General features: G+C 37.2%; 5 protein-coding genes across 10 annotated transcripts in view; 3 read left to right on the top strand and 2 right to left on the bottom strand.

Annotated features, from left to right (window-relative positions):
* LOC127950976 (guanine nucleotide-binding protein G(I)/G(S)/G(O) subunit gamma-13-like) overlaps window positions 1-18,546 on the top strand; it is a 115,761-nt gene that overhangs the window by 17,165 nt on the left and 80,050 nt on the right. The window lies entirely within an intron of this gene.
* Window positions 2,477-4,182, top strand: LOC127950961 (dynactin subunit 5). The gene is made up of 6 exons (XM_052548435.1): window positions 2,477-2,637; window positions 2,909-2,977; window positions 3,058-3,176; window positions 3,265-3,376; window positions 3,478-3,580; window positions 3,664-4,182. Exons 1-6 carry the CDS (start codon window positions 2,590-2,592, stop codon window positions 3,759-3,761), a joined length of 549 nt encoding a protein of 182 aa, XP_052404395.1. The 5' UTR covers window positions 2,477-2,589; the 3' UTR covers window positions 3,762-4,182.
* Window positions 5,329-8,024, bottom strand: rpusd1 (RNA pseudouridine synthase domain containing 1). Its single transcript, XM_052548422.1, has 5 exons — window positions 7,431-8,024; window positions 7,208-7,331; window positions 7,027-7,129; window positions 6,064-6,165; window positions 5,329-5,978 (listed from the first exon to the last, which is right to left on the bottom strand). Exons 1-5 carry the CDS (start codon window positions 7,610-7,612, stop codon window positions 5,611-5,613), a joined length of 879 nt encoding a protein of 292 aa, XP_052404382.1. The 5' UTR covers window positions 7,613-8,024; the 3' UTR covers window positions 5,329-5,610.
* LOC127950967 (acyl carrier protein, mitochondrial-like) lies at window positions 9,259-12,845 on the top strand. 2 transcript variants are annotated; one of them, XM_052548460.1, is made up of 5 exons: window positions 9,259-9,480; window positions 10,030-10,152; window positions 10,597-10,684; window positions 10,766-10,871; window positions 10,950-12,845. In XM_052548460.1, the coding sequence occupies exons 1-4, from the start codon at window positions 9,310-9,312 to the stop codon at window positions 10,855-10,857; spliced, it is 474 nt and encodes a 157-aa protein (XP_052404420.1). In that variant the 5' UTR covers window positions 9,259-9,309; the 3' UTR covers window positions 10,858-10,871; window positions 10,950-12,845. The 2 variants fall into 2 exon arrangements, with proteins under 2 accessions (XP_052404420.1, XP_052404410.1); XM_052548450.1 differs by having other exon boundaries at window positions 9,262-9,480; window positions 10,973-12,845.
* Window positions 11,633-18,546, bottom strand: part of LOC127950935 (trinucleotide repeat-containing gene 6A protein) — a 31,996-nt gene continuing 25,082 nt past the window's right edge. For all 5 annotated transcript variants that reach the window (XM_052548380.1, XM_052548371.1, XM_052548398.1 and 2 more), the window contains 4 exons: window positions 18,258-18,467; window positions 18,083-18,150; window positions 17,503-17,642; window positions 11,633-15,995 (listed from right to left, as the gene is read on the bottom strand). In XM_052548380.1, coding sequence (XP_052404340.1) covers window positions 15,641-15,995; window positions 17,503-17,642; window positions 18,083-18,150; window positions 18,258-18,467 — 773 coding nt within the window. In that variant the 3' untranslated portion in view covers window positions 11,633-15,640. The remainder of the gene's footprint in view (window positions 15,996-17,502; window positions 17,643-18,082; window positions 18,151-18,257; window positions 18,468-18,546) is intronic.

Below are 18,546 nucleotides of genomic sequence, written 5' to 3'. Positions count from 1 at the left end.
CATATGATCCAGTTGCAGGGAGGATGGCATTAGATAGCATTTTCACAAAACAGGTAGCATTACATAACCACTCAACAGAGACAAAACCTACACACTCTGAATCAGGAGAGAAAGAAATAACAATTATAAGACATGGAGAAAGGAGACTTGCTAACAGTGCCTTCAGTTTTCAAATCAATTAAATTCCAATTTATTTGTATAGCTCTTTTCACAATACATATCGTTTCAAAGCAGCTTTACAGAAAATGCACGTGTCTTCATTACAAAGCAGACGTGAATGTGTCAAAGTAGCTAATGTTCATTTCACAAATGAATAGTTCAAGATAACAGAATCATTCAGTTAGCTAACATGAATTAATTTCAGGCAAAAGCTCATTAAAGCAATTATTACAAGTGTGATCATAATGATTACAATAAAGAGACATCTTGGCAGCTGTGCATGTCGATTCCAGTCGGCCTCATCTGGGATCCTCGCAAGGGTAAGCATCATCTCTTCAAAGATGTTTTCCTTTTCTCTTTAAGCACATCCTTAACAAATCCTCTCAACCACTCAATACCGTCCTGACTATGGCTCTACTGGCTCCTCTCAACAGCGAGATAGTGTCATTCGCCCACAGACATGGAGGCTTTATGTATTATATAAAGTCCTCGTAAAAACCCTGGCCCTGCAGTGATGACTATACGATGATAGCAAGTCCACATATCTTTCTGAGCATTTACACATACACACACACACAGTACCTAAAAGCACATTCTCGAGACACAGCGACCCCTGAATTATTTTTAGCTCAACTAGCACTGAGAACTTCACTGCTAAGAGAAGCATGATTCAGAAAAGTATGAAAATATTTTATGTTATTTAAAGAGCCCTGAGAAACACAGCAGAGGCAGTAATCTCTCAACAAAACAGAATAAAACCCCATTGGTGATGAAAACAGTGAAGTCTTGCTTATGGGAACTTCAAAACAGTCCCTTCAGCAGATATACAAAGAGATAAAGGCACCTCCTCTGTGCTTGGAGACATGTAAACAGTTTCTTGAGTTCAAATGCGGGATGTGTTCTCTTGATTTAATCTATTGATAAAGACTCAAATGGGCAAGACATATCCTCCCACACAGACGCCAGCAGCCAATCATCAACACATTTATCTGCTTGATCTAATAAAAATAGATTTTACAGTTAAGAGTTTCTGTTAAAGATACACAATGTTTAAAGGGTGTTGGTTGTGGGGCAGACAATGCAGCCTGCTGTGTGCACAATTGAATAACTAGTCAATATAATATCAAAGTGACCTCTACTGTGACATTGTGATAACTGATCTGTGGTATTGTATAACTATAAGAGAATTTCAAGTTGGCAGATGTGGTCTTACACAACACTGCATTTGCTTGAGCACATTTCAGTCAAGGTGAGGGGGCTGTGCATTCATGAGGATATTCCCAGCTCACGAGTAAACACCTCTGCAGTATATATATATATATATATAGAAACAACGAGAAAAATAACAACGTGCAGTGAACGGTAAACCTGTTTGCATTATAAACCAGTGTGTTCGTAATTAAGACAACACATTCAAATAAAATGGTAATACACTCCATTTGTCAATATCAAGCAGCAAAACAAGTGGTTCTGTACAGCTAAAAATAACTGGACGTGGAAGAGACCCGGAGACACATAGAATTTACAAATGGCTGTGCCCATTTTTAGGGGAAGAAAAAGGTGGATAATGTGATGAAAAACAACCACTGGAAATTGAAATTATTATTATTTTTCATTAGAATTGGAATAATTGGTTTATAATGCAAGCTAAATTCATTAGCTGTGGTCTAGTGGTTAGAGACTTGGACTAGTGGGAATGAAGGAACAGGGGTCTCTTCCACCCTCAATACCCATGGCTGAAGTGCCCGTTGCTGCCAGTTCAGTTCAGTCCCATGGTGTGTTTACTTCTCACTGCTGTGTGTGTGCACTTGGATGGGTTAAATGCAGAGCTCTGAGTATGGGACTCCATACTTGCCGAAATGTCTCGACTTTCAGAATTGATGGCACATCCTTTTAGTTTTTAGGGTATTTCCAGTGCATACTACACTAACTTTTGCATAGCAAACTTTAACATTATTTTGATTAACTTTTTACAGGCGGATCAAAGCTCATCAACATTGTGCAGAGCTCTGTGGATTAATGAGGCACGTTTCAAAATAATACCTTCTCCGTCCTGCGGGATACTGAGGACAGCGGGGGTTAAAACTGTGAAAGGATACGGCACCATCATGCGGTTAAAGAGGGTTTGGCAGGCTATATGTAAAAAAAAGCCTGACGTCACTCAGAAATAGAAAATATTACGTTCAAAAATAGTTAAACTAAAAACCTATAACATTCAATTAAACAAATATAATTAAACTGAACTTGTTAATAGACGGAGACTTGCATTTGAATATTTCTGATTATTTTTATTTATTTATTTTTATTTTTTGCTTGACATGCTTACAAGGCATGACTTGCGCTAACCGGAAGCGGAAATAGCGAGGGAGCGGTTGACAGTTGTTGGTCAACTGAAGTAGTTCGCCAGCAAAACAATAAAATTGTGCAGAGATGGAGCTGAGTGAAATATTATACAACAAGGCTGAATACATCGAAACGGTACGTTAGTAAAATCGATCATATGTCAACTGAATCGAGCGCTTGCAAATAATACATTCTGAATGATCTGACCAGACCAAACGTTACTTCTCTGCAACCCGAATGTGTATTGTATTATAAACATAGATGACTCTTCAGCACAAAAGTGTTGTAATAAGTTTGTAATAACTTAGTAATAAAGCTTCTTAACTTAGTAAACGTCTGTATTATTTGCACATGGTGTTTTTTTGAACCGTCATGTGATGGTAACTTGCACATTTGATCTCTCTAGGCATCAGGCAACAAAGTCAGCAGACAATCGGTTCTCTGCGGCAGTCAGAACATTGTTCTCAATGGAAAAGTGAGATTTTTCTCTCATTTATTTCGTCTTGTTATTTTCCACAGCTGTGTGTTAACTGTGTGAAATGGGCTGTTTTTCAGACTATCGTGATGAATGACTGTATCATCAGAGGAGATCTCGCTAATGTCAGAGTTGGGCGCCACTGTGTCATTAAAAGTCGCAGTGTGATCAGACCTCCGTTCAAGAAATTCAGCAAAGGGTGATTTCATGTAAAACACCTGTATTCTCACTGAAACAGTTTGTACGATTTAACTTGCTTACCTTTGTTCTTGTTCTGTGTACACCAGCGTGGCTTTCTTCCCCTTGCATATTGGGGATCATGTGTTCATAGAGGAGGACTGTGTGGTCAACGCTGCACAGATAGGATCATACGTCCACATTGGCAAGAACTGTGTGATTGCAAGTAGCTCCCTCATTTGTAACATCCCATTTGATTTGTGGGTGTAACATTTAACCTGATTGTGCTTAATTGCGATGCATGTTATTTATTTATTTTTTAGGGTCGGCGCTGTGTGTTGAAGGACTGCTGTAAGATACTGGATAATACTGTCCTTCCCCCAGAGACAGTGGTTCCTCCATTTACTGTATTCTCAGGCTGTCCAGGTGGCTACCTTCAGATACATTTATTTGATTTATTTCTTGGTAATTGTAAATATAGACTAAGCTTTTTTTGTGCTGTATTTCAGGTTTGTTTTCAGGAGAGCTACCTGAATGTACGCAGGAACTGATGATCGACGTTACCAAGAGTTACTACCAGAAATTCCTCCCTCTTAGCCAGATCTAGGACTGAACTTTGAATATGGACTAACATTCCCCAACCATCTCTTGTATCTAAGTTACAGATGCAAAGCTCAAACAACAACAAAAATGCCAATATAAGTTTTGTTCATAGTTGTGTTCACTTGCAGTAAAAGTCTCTTGCTATGGTAACATAGTATATGAAACTATAAAATATGTGGTTTGTATGCAAAACACCATGATCTCTCCTTGTTGTCAAGTTAGTGTTTTTAAGATTTCTGTTGATGCATCTCATATAATGTCACTGTACATTGCAGTCCTGTTGGCTGGGCTGGAAAAAATCTCACGACAGTGTTTTACTGTTAGACTGAAGGGCCTTTATTTATTCAACTTTGCCATTTCTGCAACACTAAACATTTTCTGTTTGTAAAGACAGATTACAGATAATAAATGCTTTTTTAAATGTCTGTACTGACTTATTTGAAATGACCACAGCATGTTTTGGGGGCTTTTACCAAACAACACACTCCTTTTGTAAGGTGCAGTCACATTAGTGAAATTTTGGTTGACAAAAAAAAATTTTAATGAAGAGAACCATTGTTCACTGTCATTGGTGTAGCAATGTTTGAAGCACAGCTCACACAAATGTCATTTTCAAATCAAGCAGCTTTCTGTTGGTCAAAGTGGTGAATCTGGTGATCTTGATCATGTGAATTCCTATATAAAATCCTTTTTGGATTTTGCCTGTGAATGTCTGCAGAACAACGATAAATCGCACTACTATTAGAAATATTATCTAACAGTGCAAGGAACAGGATGACATGCAAAAAAATACAGCTACATTTTCAGTTTTTGAGGTAGGGATTGTTCAGTCTATATGAAGCAATGGATTTCTAGAAACATGCTACACACAATTTAAGTACAAGAATTAAGAAGACCTTTCATCTATGTATACTGTAACTTGCCTGTTTGTGTAGTAGGAAAAACGGTGAGCTTTGGCCTCTTCTAGAACGCAACAAAAACTAATAAAAACACAAAAATAAACATAAAATGTCATATGTTTTTAATCACTATTGCATTAAAAGCACAAATGCCAAAACCATACAGCTGCACATTCAAACAAAAAACAATACCACTCGTACATATAGAAAATTTGCATTTGAAAGAGCTAAAGATACTTGTTTGAAAGGATTTAAAAAAAGTTTTTCTCTCGGCACTAATATCATGCTCTCGCTTTTCTTTCAATATTTTTTGTTCAAATTATGTATGATACTGTTCAAATATTCATTGTCAATAAGATTTTTTTAAAGAAATAAATCATTTTATTCAGAAATAAATTACATTTTAAATATTAAAATGGAAAAGTTATTTTTAAATTGAAATATTTTAGAATACCACTGTTTTTACTGTATTTTGAATTTTATATATATATATATATATATATATATATATATATATATATATATATATATATATATATATTATAAAATGTAAAATATAAAATCCAAAATACAGTAAAATTTGCTCACAAACCTGCATATATATATATATATATATATATATATATATATATATATATATATATATATATATATATATATATATATATATATATGGTTTGGTGAGCAAATCTTTCTTAAAAAAAGAAAAAAAAGGGTAAATCTAACCGATCCTAAACTTTTAAATGGTAATGTAAATTGACATAAGCATGGGGTCTCTATAATGCACACTATGGCACGCAGTGCTCTTCGTCATACACAGATCAGCCAATTTGTTCACAATCCCTTCATGCCTTCAGTTCTTACTGCTCTTGGAGGGCGCTGGAGTACTCTACAGAGCTGGGGACACTGCAGTAAAGCTTGAGTACTGAACTGGTAAAACAGCGTAAGGCTCACTCAGTCCAGATTCCACTCACATAACCACTGCTGACACTGTGCCTGTTGCTCCTCACTCTCCTCTGGGGGGCTCCTGTGCACTGGCTGTGGCTCTTCTTGGATTTCAGGTTGTGATTTTGTCAAAATATTCTTCAGCAAGTCCTCCAGAACATTCACACATCTCTGTGGTGCCCATTTAGAGTCGAAGGTGGGTACAAAGGGATCTGGGGCTGTGACATGGATGGGTTCATTCTCTAGTGGGATGTGTAAGAAGTAGGCGTGCAGCATCATGCGATACGGAGCACTGTCTGTGCGTAGACTGTAAGTGTAGTCTCCCACTATGGGGTGACCAACGGCGCTGCAGTGAACTCGGAGCTGGTGCGTCCGTCCTACAGGGTTAGTGATACTTAGACTTTTTTCCAATTGACAGTATGTTTCACCTATATTTTGTTTGTATTTTTGATGATGCTGTACCTGTCAGAGGCTGCAGAAGCACTTTTGTCACTGGATCTCCGTCATATTCGCCGTACTCTAAAACTGTCAGCTTTGTTTGACAGCTCTTAGGATTCTCACAACCTACCACACATAATATGAAATTGATGCATGAATGCATTTCTATTAGTTTCAAGGAAAAGTTCATCCTAAAATGTAAGTGTGCTCACCCTTAGGCAATCAAAGATGTAGATTAGTTTGTTTGTTCCTCGGGAGCAGAATCAGATCTATTATAATGTGATATTATAATATAATAGCTTTATATCACTTGTTCACCAGTGGATCCTCTGCCGCAAATGGGTGCCGTCAGAATTAGAGTCTGACCGGCTGATAAAAAGTCAGTCAAAGTCTATCAATTAACATCTTATGACATTAAAAGCTGTGTGTTTGTAAGAAACAAATCTATGATAAAGAAATGTTTATCATATAGCCATAATGTTGCTTTTTCCAGAACTTCTGAATCAGGAGAGAAATATACAAAGAACAAACACTGTTTACATGCAAAAACAGTCCAGAACAGTTTTAAACAAATATGTCAGTGGATTATTCATGTGAAAGGAGAACAGGAAATTAATTTTTTCCACTGAAGGAAGCATTATTATGGATTATGGGCATATTTTAACTAGAAGCAATTGTTTAAAGCTAAGCCGCCTTGATGGATCTGTTGCTTACAAACACACAGCTTTTCACTTTACAAGACATTCATTTATGGACTGGAGTTGTGTGGATTACTTATGGATTATGCGATTTTATCAACTGTTTGGACTCTCATTCTGACGGCACCCATTCACTGCAGAGGATCCATTGGCGAGTAAATGATGTACTGCAAAATTTCTCCTGATGAAGAAACAAACTCATCTACATTGTGATAGCCTTAGGGTGAGTAAATGTAAGGCAAAATGTCTTTAATTGTTGGGTTTGATTTGGATCAAAAGAGATTCTGACCGTCTGTTCCTTCAGTACACATCATATGTGTCTTCCCCTCGGTTGTGTTCTTGCCGATCGCAAAGTCCAGGGTCATTTTCTCCTCTGGCACAATGTCACGGACCTGCAAAGTAAATAAAAAGCCCTATATTATAATGTAACCCCTTCTATACACCCAATGAACGTCTGAATGATACAGTACCAGAGCGAGATAAGCTTTGGTCACAAGTCTGTCTTTAAAACAGCGGTACGCCTGGCCTGCTGCTACCTTGTTCAGTGCTACACACAAAGCACCACTGGTAGAGAAATCCAGTTGATGACAAAACCTGCAGAATATCAGAATACATACGATTTAACTACTGATAAGATACATGTGCTTCTTTAAATAATTGTTCGTCTCGACACATAGCAAAGTAACAGAAAACCTGAAGCCGTAATAGGTGCCAGGATCTGCCAGCTCTGGGAAGTGATGCTTCAGCTGACTCTGGACCGTCTGTTTCTCATACCACATTTTGCTGTCGATACGGATATCCCAGTGTTTGTTGACAACTATATAGTTTGCACTGTGGTACAAAACACACATGTTCTCCAGGCTCGCAGGCTCCATGCTTCCTTTCTCGTTCAAAGCGAGTACAGTGTTATTCTTCTTCTGTGTGGTGCATCAAGACGTTTTGTGACAATATTTGTTACACATTTAAATAATATATAATGACTAATAAAGGCACAGTAAGCACATGCAGTTCGCCTCGTTGCATTGTTATTGACTCAGCTTGAACTGTTGTTGTACAGCATGCTGACTGTGGATTATTTACGTGCAGTCTTCTGTTTATTATTCTTCTGCGCAGAGCAAACCTTCTCCTTCAGAGGAAGCTTTAGATCGCACACGCTTTAGTAAGTGGTCGTGCAAAAAAATCGATCACTCTGACTGCTTTTCTGCTTTCTACCTTACTGCGTAGATTAAATAAATGTACTTCGAAAGATTTCTGTGTGATCCATGCTAAACTGGCAGACATGATAGTTTCAAAATAAAAGCCTCATCATTTTAAATAATGCGCATACAGAGTATTCCATCATTTAAATGGCATTATTATGTAATCCAATAGCTATCAGTTAAATTAATATATATATATATATATATATATATATATATATATATATATATATATATATATATATATATATATATATATATATATATTATGTTTAAAATTGAAATATAACGTAGTTAATAATAATAATAATTCCGAATCGTGAAATATAATTATTTTTAATGAATTAGATTCATTCAGTTTGTGAACATTAAAAGGAAATTGGTCAGGCTGTGTGCAGATATATAGCCTACTGATGGATGGCTCTATGAATCTACTCGATGGAAAAGCAGCACTAAGGATAAGTATCGCTCAGTTATGTATTAAAAAAGATAGCCTTTCTACGAAATTTGTAGCAATTTTGTGGGCCAATGGGTGGGTAGACGGACAAAGTCCTGGAAGAAATGTTTTGTGTTCAGATTCCACAGCAGCACTAATGGCAGCAGGAAGAGCGAGGCCACACCTGATTGAATCATTCAAATTCTGGCTGCACTAAATCGGGTGATGAAAGTGGGAAATATAGTGGGATTTATGTGGGATCCAGCACAAAAAGCAACACACAAGAGTGAAGTTGATTTGAAAGTAATGTATGGAAGAGTTGAGTGCAAGCATATTATACAGCAAACAAAACAAAACAAACAAACAAACAAAAAACAAAAAAATAGCAGAAAGAACGGGAAGAAGGAAATAAAGGCAGACATTATTTTTCAATTCAGTCTACATTAATGCACACATCTTACAAAATTAGATAGGTGGGATAGTGTGGTAATCACTTGACTAAGACTGGGGCATCGTGCACTAAATTATGGGCTGGCAAGGGTTGGCAGGCATCTAGATGGCAGATGTTTGTGTGGAGAATTAGAAACCGTGAAGCATGCAGTAATTCTTCGTGCTGCAGGAAACCGCATGTTTTCTGATCTGTTTTACATAAAATAAAGTAAGATAATCATGAAGAGAAATAATAACAAAAATAAAACAAGCAATTGTTCAAACTTTGAAAATGATTTAAAATTTGACTTATTTAAAATGAATTTAACCAACAGAGGTTGTTATAAGTTTTTTACTCCACACTGCTCTTTGTTTGAGGATTTAATCAATGAGATGGAGTTCTTCAGATGAACTGAGGAGGGCAGCAATACGCATTTGAAGCGTGTAAACTACCGCAAATCACACAAGAAGAAGAAGGAGACGCATTGTGGAATAGGAATTCACAAATATGGCGTCCCGTGCGCTCGCGTACTGCATGCGCTCCTTCGCCCGCTCCACTGCAAGGTTAAATCATGGCAAAGCGTTCACAAGATCCGCCTGCGCACCTCTCGTGTCAACGCAACGAGCGCTCGGTGTCACTGCGTGCAGCCAGCGGACGAGGTGGACCGAACTAGTGCGGGTGAGGGATGTTTGTCTCTGTGGCCTACACTCACTGACCTACCTGTGTCTTTCCGTGCATGACAGTTGGCAGCCATACAAAGTTTAAGTAGCGTGCAATTCACAACATACTTCAACCACATCAGTTACTACTCTTTTTGCAGCTGTGACCTGCAAGGATTTAAATAGCTGATCAGTTAACTTAATAAAACACCAAGAGTTTATACATACTCTGACTATGTGCATCTTCACAGCTGCTACTTCCGTCAGTCTCCTTGCATCTTATGGGAGTTTTTAGGAAAAAACTTCCATAGCATCTTTCATTGGAGCTGTTATTAAAGCGGTTGTTCACTTCAAAAATGAAAATTTGGTCAACGTGTCATTCCAAACCTGCATGTGTTACTTCATTTCTTGTGTGAAATACAGATGATGTTGGAGGCTGATTGAACCTGGTGTTGTGCACACGGAGTGTTATTGGTTCTGTGATAAATTGCTTATGTTCCTCATCTGCAAGTCAGTTTGGACAAAGCATCTGCAAAGTGAATGAATGTAAATGTTTGAATGTCTCCAGATTTCAGGTCCCTCTGTTCATCTGTGTCGGCATTACGGGGATCTTCCTCCCCTCACTTTAGGGAACATTGAAGAGCGTGTCATGTACGTCCTTAAACTGTATGACAAGATCAGTCCAGAGAAGGTGAGAGATACTTCATACTTACTGTAATATTACATAGGTTGTTGTGTGTGTATATTCTAGTCTCCAAAATACTGAAATTCGAAGGACCGTGATATGCGATTTCTGTGTTAACTGGAAACTGCATACCTACCTACCATATTTCAATGCATTTCATTTAGTGTAACAAGTCAATGCATTAACAATAAGCATTAGATTGTTAACTTTTGCTAACCTTGATAAATGTACAACTGGTCATTATTAATTCAGGTCCATTCAAAAATATTAACTTTTGATTTTCATAATGTAGTAAGCAGTCAACATTACGAGCGATTAATATGCTTTAGAAATAATTTTCTTCATTCATAGTTAATGTAGTTCTTGTAAGCTGCTTTTTTTTTTTTTTTTTACATTGAGATATTTTGCATATTCCTAGCATCAATCTCTGATACTTTTTCCCTCCTCAAGCTGCAAACATCGTCTCACTTCATGAAAGATCTGGGGCTGGACAGCTTGGACCAGGTGGAGATTATAATGGCTATGGAAGATGAGTTTGGTTAGTATGGGTTCCTGAATCATTAAACCACTAAACATTTAATTCGAACAGTGGTACTCAAACACATTGTTCCATCTGCAGGATTTGAGATACCAGACGCAGAGGCCGAGAAGCTTATGACTCCTGCGGAGATCGTACAGTACATCGCCGATAAAAAAGATGTGTATGAATAGAAGCAAGTCATATGGTGAGTCCTTTTAAATGAATACTTAGATTGTAGGGAACCAGTTCATGCTTCGTAATTTCCTCTTAATGTCATGATCAGATTTTTGTTTTGTTTTGTTTCAGGTACGGATTGACTCTGTATTAATATGAATGTTTGGCTGCATCCACACAGTGTCCAGTTTCTGTCAAATCATTTTCTTCTGTCTCTTGCTTGTGGAGTCAGCTACCTTGTCATGTACTGTTGTATTTAATAAAAATGGAACCATAAACTCATTGTAACTTGAGCTGCAAATAAAGCCAAGACTAAATTGTAATTGTTGAATTTGTCATGCACCAAGTGAAGCCTCATTAATCCCTCTAGTGGATGGGTAGTGTTACTGCAACAAATTCAAGGTCCAAGCCACTTTATAAATGTCTGCAAGAGCTTAAAAGATGCTGTGCAAAATTTTCATCAGAATACTGCATCCTTTCACCAGTTTAAAATGCGTAATATTTTTTTGGTGCACAGAAATTACACTGCAGCTTTAAAGGTGTATTATGTCATTTGATATTTAATTGGGCTTAAACTATATAATGGCACCATCATGTGGGATCTAGCAAAAGTTTATCATGACATTATGGAAATGCCATATTTGCAAGTATATGTCACCCATGATTTACTCTGCAGTGACCAAAAATGGCGGGATTACTAAGCAATTTCAGTAATATTGTTGATGCAAAAAGGGTTTTTCCAATAGTACCTGTTGTGAAAGTATATTAAAGAAAAGAAAACTGCACACAATATCACTGTTAGGCTTTATTGCGGGTTGTACCCAAGTTATACAGCTCTGTATTCCAATATCAAGATCAGGACTTTACAAACAGTTATTATCAGTCTACAAGTACAGCCAACAAAAGAACTAAAAACTACTCTATTACCTTAACTACCTCGTTACATATGCACTTAAGGGTACTAAAATTGAAAACCAAGCAACAAAGAGAAGACAAAAAAAAATAAAATGAGGAAAAACAACATTACAGGAAACATTCATCACTACACATTTGAATGTCTACCATGTATTACTAGACTAAACCTTGTGTCAATTGTTACCAATACAAATAAAGATTGTCCTTCAAAAAGTGCAGTTCCCCAAGTTAAAATTCTAAGATGACCCCAGGAAGACGCTGAAAAGAACTTCCTGCTCATTTAAGTTATCTTATTGATGTTTATTTCTATTCATTTTCAAACAGTCTACCAAAGCAGTGTGCATATAGGTTAGATGTGACCAAAGACCACTAGAAGAAATGTTGGAGTTGAGAATTTGCTATTCCACAGCCCGTTCTGTGAGGAGTGCTGTGAAGGAGGAAATGTTAATGCAACCCTCCATTTGCTACAACTGGCCAATTTTTCATGACAGAGTTAAAGAAAATGTAAATCATGGCACATTACAGGAATCGTATGACCACTACCGCGGTCAGGATTTTAGTAAGCAAAGACATGGAAGCCTCACCCTACACTGCATAGACTCTCTTAGAATTTCCCCAAGGTGGAAGTTTCGATTTAAACTCTCGTTCATCTGTTTTCTTGTGCTGGTTTTACTAAAGCTTTTTGGGTTTATAATGACATGACAGCAATACTCACAGTTTAAGTCAACTGCCTTAGCACATTGTTCAACAGTAGGAACCATTTAAAAGACATGGGTATATTTGCTCACAGGATAAATCAGAAAAGAAATGACATTTTCAGTACAAAAGTAGAATGTCAGGCCAAGTCACTTTTTCGTTTCCTCTATGTTCAACCTGGCGATAAAAATGGGGATTGTACATTGCTCATGAATATCCTCAAAACATCCATTTTGCAAGTGACATTTGAAGCGTATACATTGTCCAGCTTTTACAAAACATATCCCTTTCCTCCCCCAACTTGATAATTTGGCATGACAGTGAATTACCAAAACGTAACACCAAACAGCTGCACATACATAAAACAAAATTAAGAGGAAAAGAGGGGAGGGGGGGGGAAAAAAATAAAGCAAAATAAACAATTAAAAGTGGAAATAATCTGGGTGCCAATGGCTTTTCCCTAAGCTTTCGAAGTAAAAAGTTATAAAGTATATGGAAACTAGCACGTTTGCCAAGACAGCAGGGAAGAACCCATTCAGAACCATTGGTAAAGCACTTCCAGAAAGGACTAACACTACTCCGGATGCATTCGACCATGTAACTAAAGCACAAAAGATTGAGTGAACCACATCGAGGGAGTAAACAAAGTCAGGGCAAAACAGTCAGCGATGCGTGTAGTTATACGCTTCCAAACAAGAGGTGAATACTTGGGCTTCTGATGCACAGGAATGGAGCAGACCACTCAAGCATGCAGGCACAAACACACGATTTAAGAGTCTAGCCAATGTACACAAAGAATAAAAAGACAACAGGTAAAGTCCTCCATCCATGCTGTCCAGTCTCTGCCTCCAGAACACAAATACAGTACAAGCTTTTCTAGTTCAATGTATACACCAAGTGCAATTCCAAAAACTCATTTTCGGCTTTCATGTCATGTCGTTTCTCTCCAATGTCCACTTCAAATTTGTCAACCAAACAAAATGAGATAAGCCAGGTCAGGTAAACAAATCTTTTGATTGAAGTATATTTGGTAAAGCAGTCACTTGAAATGGTTCAATACTGGCACGCAACCATAAAGTGAGGGTAATACTCGGGGTTTTGTACAACGAGTCATTAAATATGGATAAGTTAACACACCACACAAGTTCTACTCGAATAAAACAAAGGGGAGAAAAAAACAACATCTTAAATATTAAGGTCCATGGCTTAGCCTAATGCTGACATCTTTCTCTCCCTCCCGCTCTTGAAGCGTCTTATAAATTGTGCATCTAAAATATAGTACAATAAAAGGTAAATAGTCTGTAAATCCATGCACATCATTTAAACTACCAGCAGTTGATTACATTCAGCTCTAATCCAGCCTTCCTTGGCCACAAGTACAGAGGCAAGCCATTCTCAATGACAAACCAGCTTTGAGGAAGGGAGGGGGGAAGGGGAGGGAAACGGGGAGAACAAAAGAAAAAGAAAATGAAAATAAAATGGTAATGAGCAGCCAAAACATTGATTTATTAATATCGTAATAAGGAACTTCAGATTAACACAACCAAACTGTACACATTACAATCATTTTCTATTTGTAAACAGTTAAAAGCCACTCGACTTGTTGCATCTTCGGACACAATTTGAATCAAGGCAATGAAATGTGGACGACTTTTGCAATGTTAAAATAACCAAACGAGATTTAACACCAGCTCTGGCGATGAGGAAAATATATATATATCTCAATCAAACAATGTATATGCAAATTACTGAAACATATAAAACATTACTTCAGACAAAGAAAAAGCGATTCTGTAGGCCGAGTCATTGGCTACAGTATGCATAGATACAGATTTCTGCTTTTTCTTATGACATTTGACAGTTACTTTGACAGTCACAAAAAAAAAACATTGAGCCACTCAGTGGGAAAAAGGGAAGAAGGACTAGATCGTGATTCAGCAAACCATATATCCACTCATTAATAAAAAAGACAGCATATTCGAAAAGCAGTATGTAGAATGTCTCCAGCTTAAAGCAGTTATTTGGCAGAGAAAAACTTACAGAGCTATAAGTAGTTTCAGTGCTAAAAGTTGGATTTTCCTACAAGGAGTTTCTATGGGGGAAAACTGGCTATATTTCCTGAGAACCATGCTGGTTATTTAGCAGACAAAAGGAATAGATAAAATAACCAATGACATGGCCAAACACTGATCAGTATTCCCAGAGATAAAAAGCTTCGTCTTCATCCTCAAGATTTTTTTGTATTTTTTGTATTTTGTATTATTTTTTTACATTTTTTTATACTTTTTTGTATTTTTTTTAATTTTATTTAAAATAAAAGGAAGAATGACCATACTTTCCCCCTCAAAAAGTTTTGTAAACAAGAGGGCACAATGTGATGCCTCCAAAACAAAATTGAAAGCCTATTTTGAAAGTGCTGTTCCCCCTGGTTTGCAGGTCGGGTTTGCAAGTCACAGCTGTGGCTACAGTTTTTTTAGACTGCAGAGCTATATTCTTTAGTTAAAAAAAAAATATATATATTGGTGCAATACTTATGTCTGTAATATCATCAAATAATCCTAAATCAGCTTCTATATCTTGATCTGGAACTCCACAATACCACAATAAGGTAGGCGTACATCAAGGCATAGTAGAGCGCACACTTTAAGAACATCCTTGAGTAAACAACTACACTGGAACTGTCGGCTCCCTCCATATTGCAGATTATACTGAGAAAAACCACATTCAGTGCAAAGTTAAAAAAGCTCAAACTCCAACATTGTCAGCAAACAAAATGCAAATAAAAACAAAACAAAAAGAAATGGAATTCAAATAAACATGATGAGAAAAACAGATGAGCTCAACTGAAGCTTTTTTTCTGTATGAAGAGCACTACCTGGAAGTGTAAATACATCCTTTCACATTATAGAATTGGCCTGCATAATTCAAGTATTCAAACTGATATGTTTTGGGCTAAAACAAAGTGGACATATGTGCAGAACAAAAATGTAACTTGTTTCCACAGGGTGACCCCACTTTTTTTTTTCTTTTAGTAAGTGAAGAAAGTCTAACTAGTGCCATTTGATTCTTTTCATATATATAATATATATGGTCATGTGATTATGATTAACTATTTCCACATTGAGGTCACAGGTTTGAATGTTAGTTGTTTTTTTTGTTTTGTTTTTAAGTCAGAAGGTGAAAGATGCACTACATGGAATCCCCGCCTCCCGTCAGGTGGTCAACAGGAAGGAAGGAGCTGATGGGGGAGGGACTGTTGATTCCCCCACCCTCACCACCACTGGGGCTCCCCCACAGGCTCGTGGAGTAATTGGGAATGCCCCAGAGAGACGAGCCGTGCAGGTCTCCATTGCCGTTCCAGTGATTTGGATCAGTGCGGTTTGGGAAGGGGTGAGAACCCTCGATGGATCCGATCCGGTTCTGAGAAGAGCTCAGCGTCTGCCAGTTGGGAGAGGCAGTCATTGACTGACCTTGTGCAAAGAAACGATTAATTTCCTCTTCGCTAGCAAACTCTGCAAGAATAGTAGTGTTCCCTAATACGCACCTGAGGAGGAAGAGGAAGAGCAGAACCTTAATCAGCATGGTGCCTCACTCTCATTCAAATCTTTGTGAACTGGAGTTCTGGAAATGGCTTTGCATATTATTTCAGGATTGGATTGAAAAAAAGAAGGCTGATAAACCATTTACTTAACAGATTTTTGTAATGGAAAAAAATAAATAAAAATAACTGTCAAATGGTGTATCATTCAAATTAAAAGGAGGGCCTTCAAATATTGCTGTGGACAACTGTAGTCAAAAAGGTTGAGAAACCCTGAATTACATAGACTAATTTCCTAATCGAAAAAAAATATTTTTTTGAGATGCATTGACAAGTCATTAAATTTGATATAGGAATTTAAACCTCAAAACAGTACTTGTGTACCACAAGAGTATAACATGAATTTTCAGAAAATTAAAATGTTCAAAATAAATACCAACCAATACTTTCAATAAATCTGGTTATTATAGGCAGAAGTGATCTAATCATGTCTTGACCACTAATATCCTCTTACACTTCTTAGTATTGGTTCGACCGATATATCTCCAAAGAGCAGATATATCGGCCGATATTTGGCTTTTTTTTTCTGCTTGGTCGATGAGTTTGAGGCAGGACTTTTATTGTGACTGTGCTGAGAGCCGCAGTGCTTGAGCACACACAGTGCTTGTCTGTCTAATAATCAGATAGAATGGTTAAACGAAGGAATTCATGTATACAGAAAGTAATATAATGATTGCTTTTATATTAGGCCTATTAGTTAGTCTAATTATTATAGAAAAGCAAACATAATAATACTTTCTCCTTTGACGTTGTTGCAGCTTAAGCAAATACGCATTCATATAATTTAAACAAATCTTTGAATGACTATTGAACATTTAATTTTACAAAACTTGCAAACTTAGTCGAACCAGCTGTGAAATCTTGTGAAGTGTGCACGTGTATCCAACATGATCAAATGTTCTCTCCGTGATTGGTCAGTCCATGTGAATTGAATGCTTTTAATTATTTTTTTTAACTCATGATTTCAAATTATGCTGTGCTTTATGCATTTGCCCACCGTCATGTTCATGCCATTTTCCCTTAGTGCAGTATGTAAAATGAGGGTTACCCTGAGTTTATTTGAAAAATATGATTCCCAGTGCACACAAATTTCCCAGAATACTGAGTGCCTTGTTGGGTACAGTATTTACTTTCTTTTTGTATTTCTATTAAATATTTATTTGTGAAAAATACTGTATTCCAAAGTATAAGCATGTTTCTTTTACACATTTATTTTTTAATCCACTGTCAAATTATTTCAAATTTCTTAAATATTAACAACAGTAATTTTTTTTTTTTTTTTTTTTTAAATCATATCGGCCACCATGCTTGCCAAGATATCGGAATCGGCTGTCAAAAAAATCGAATCGGTCGACCACTACTGCTTAGCAATTATTAGCTTTCATTGTAAAATTTTAGTTCTTTACCCACATTGGAGAAAAAAAAAACCAACAAGAAAAAAAGATGAACTTACATGTGCAGTGACTTCTGGGCTTTTGCTGCCTCGTCCTTAGAGCTGTAGCAGACGACAGCATTGCCATGGGGAAGGTTCAGATGGAATGTGATCAGTGGACCGTGCTGCATGCACAGAGTTCGCAAGGTGGAGCCATCAATCTGTAAAACATGGGCATGACTTCTGCTGTATCTTCATATTTAAAATAACATCATGGAGCATTTCCTTTAATAAACCATTAATTACAAAATAGCTATTGAGAGTTGGGTATTATTAATTGTTAACTCAATCATGGTGAAATTTAATTTACATGAACGGGGGGCTACATTTATATCAAAACGGATATTAAATTCAACAAAATGCAAGCCAGAGCCTAAAATGTAGCTTACAGACTAAGAGGAAGGAAAGTATTTATGTGCCTGATACTTTAAGCCCAACAGATTTGTTTTTCTTCCAAACTTATATAAAATAATAAATCAATATTTCAATATATCAATATTTGCAAAATGTTTCCTGCTAAAAATGCTGGAAAAATCAGGCTGTGTGAAGGCTATGGCCTGCTAAAATGAGTCAGTGTACTCTAAATCATTATATGTCTTACCTGAGGTGTGAGGTTTTTGAGAACAAGCCAATTAGTTCTCCCTGAGCTGCTGTCACCCCAGCTGGAACCTGTGGACAGTGATTATTTCAAGTGTTTCTCATGTCTTTAAATTCTACATCATTTACACTATTAATAGAGATTATGTAGGTGAAAGGGAATATAACCGTGAACTAACCAGAGTTGAATCTGGAGTCAGAGCTACCCCAGCCTGCCAGTCTCAGAGAACTGTTGTCCCAAGATGAGGGCTGTTTCTGGCCAGTCAGGCCCGGCGGGGGGCGGGACGGAGCAGAGATACCTTTTGAGGGGAGAGGAACCTTCCACAGCTCGTGAGCCAAAGAGGTGTTGGTGACTGTGCCAGGAGACCATTTGGAGTCACTGTTTCTGGCTACAGGGAAGACAAAAAAAAGGTCAGGTCAAAGAAGCACATCAGGGTCACAGGCCTGCATGGCTATGCCTAAACAGCT

Source organism: Carassius gibelio, chromosome A3 (assembly GCF_023724105.1).
Source record: "Carassius gibelio isolate Cgi1373 ecotype wild population from Czech Republic chromosome A3, carGib1.2-hapl.c, whole genome shotgun sequence".
Classification (NCBI taxonomy): Eukaryota; Metazoa; Chordata; class Actinopteri; order Cypriniformes; family Cyprinidae; genus Carassius; species Carassius gibelio.
Note: the sequence above shows the minus strand (reverse complement) of the source record. Positions and strands in the feature narration are given on the sequence as shown.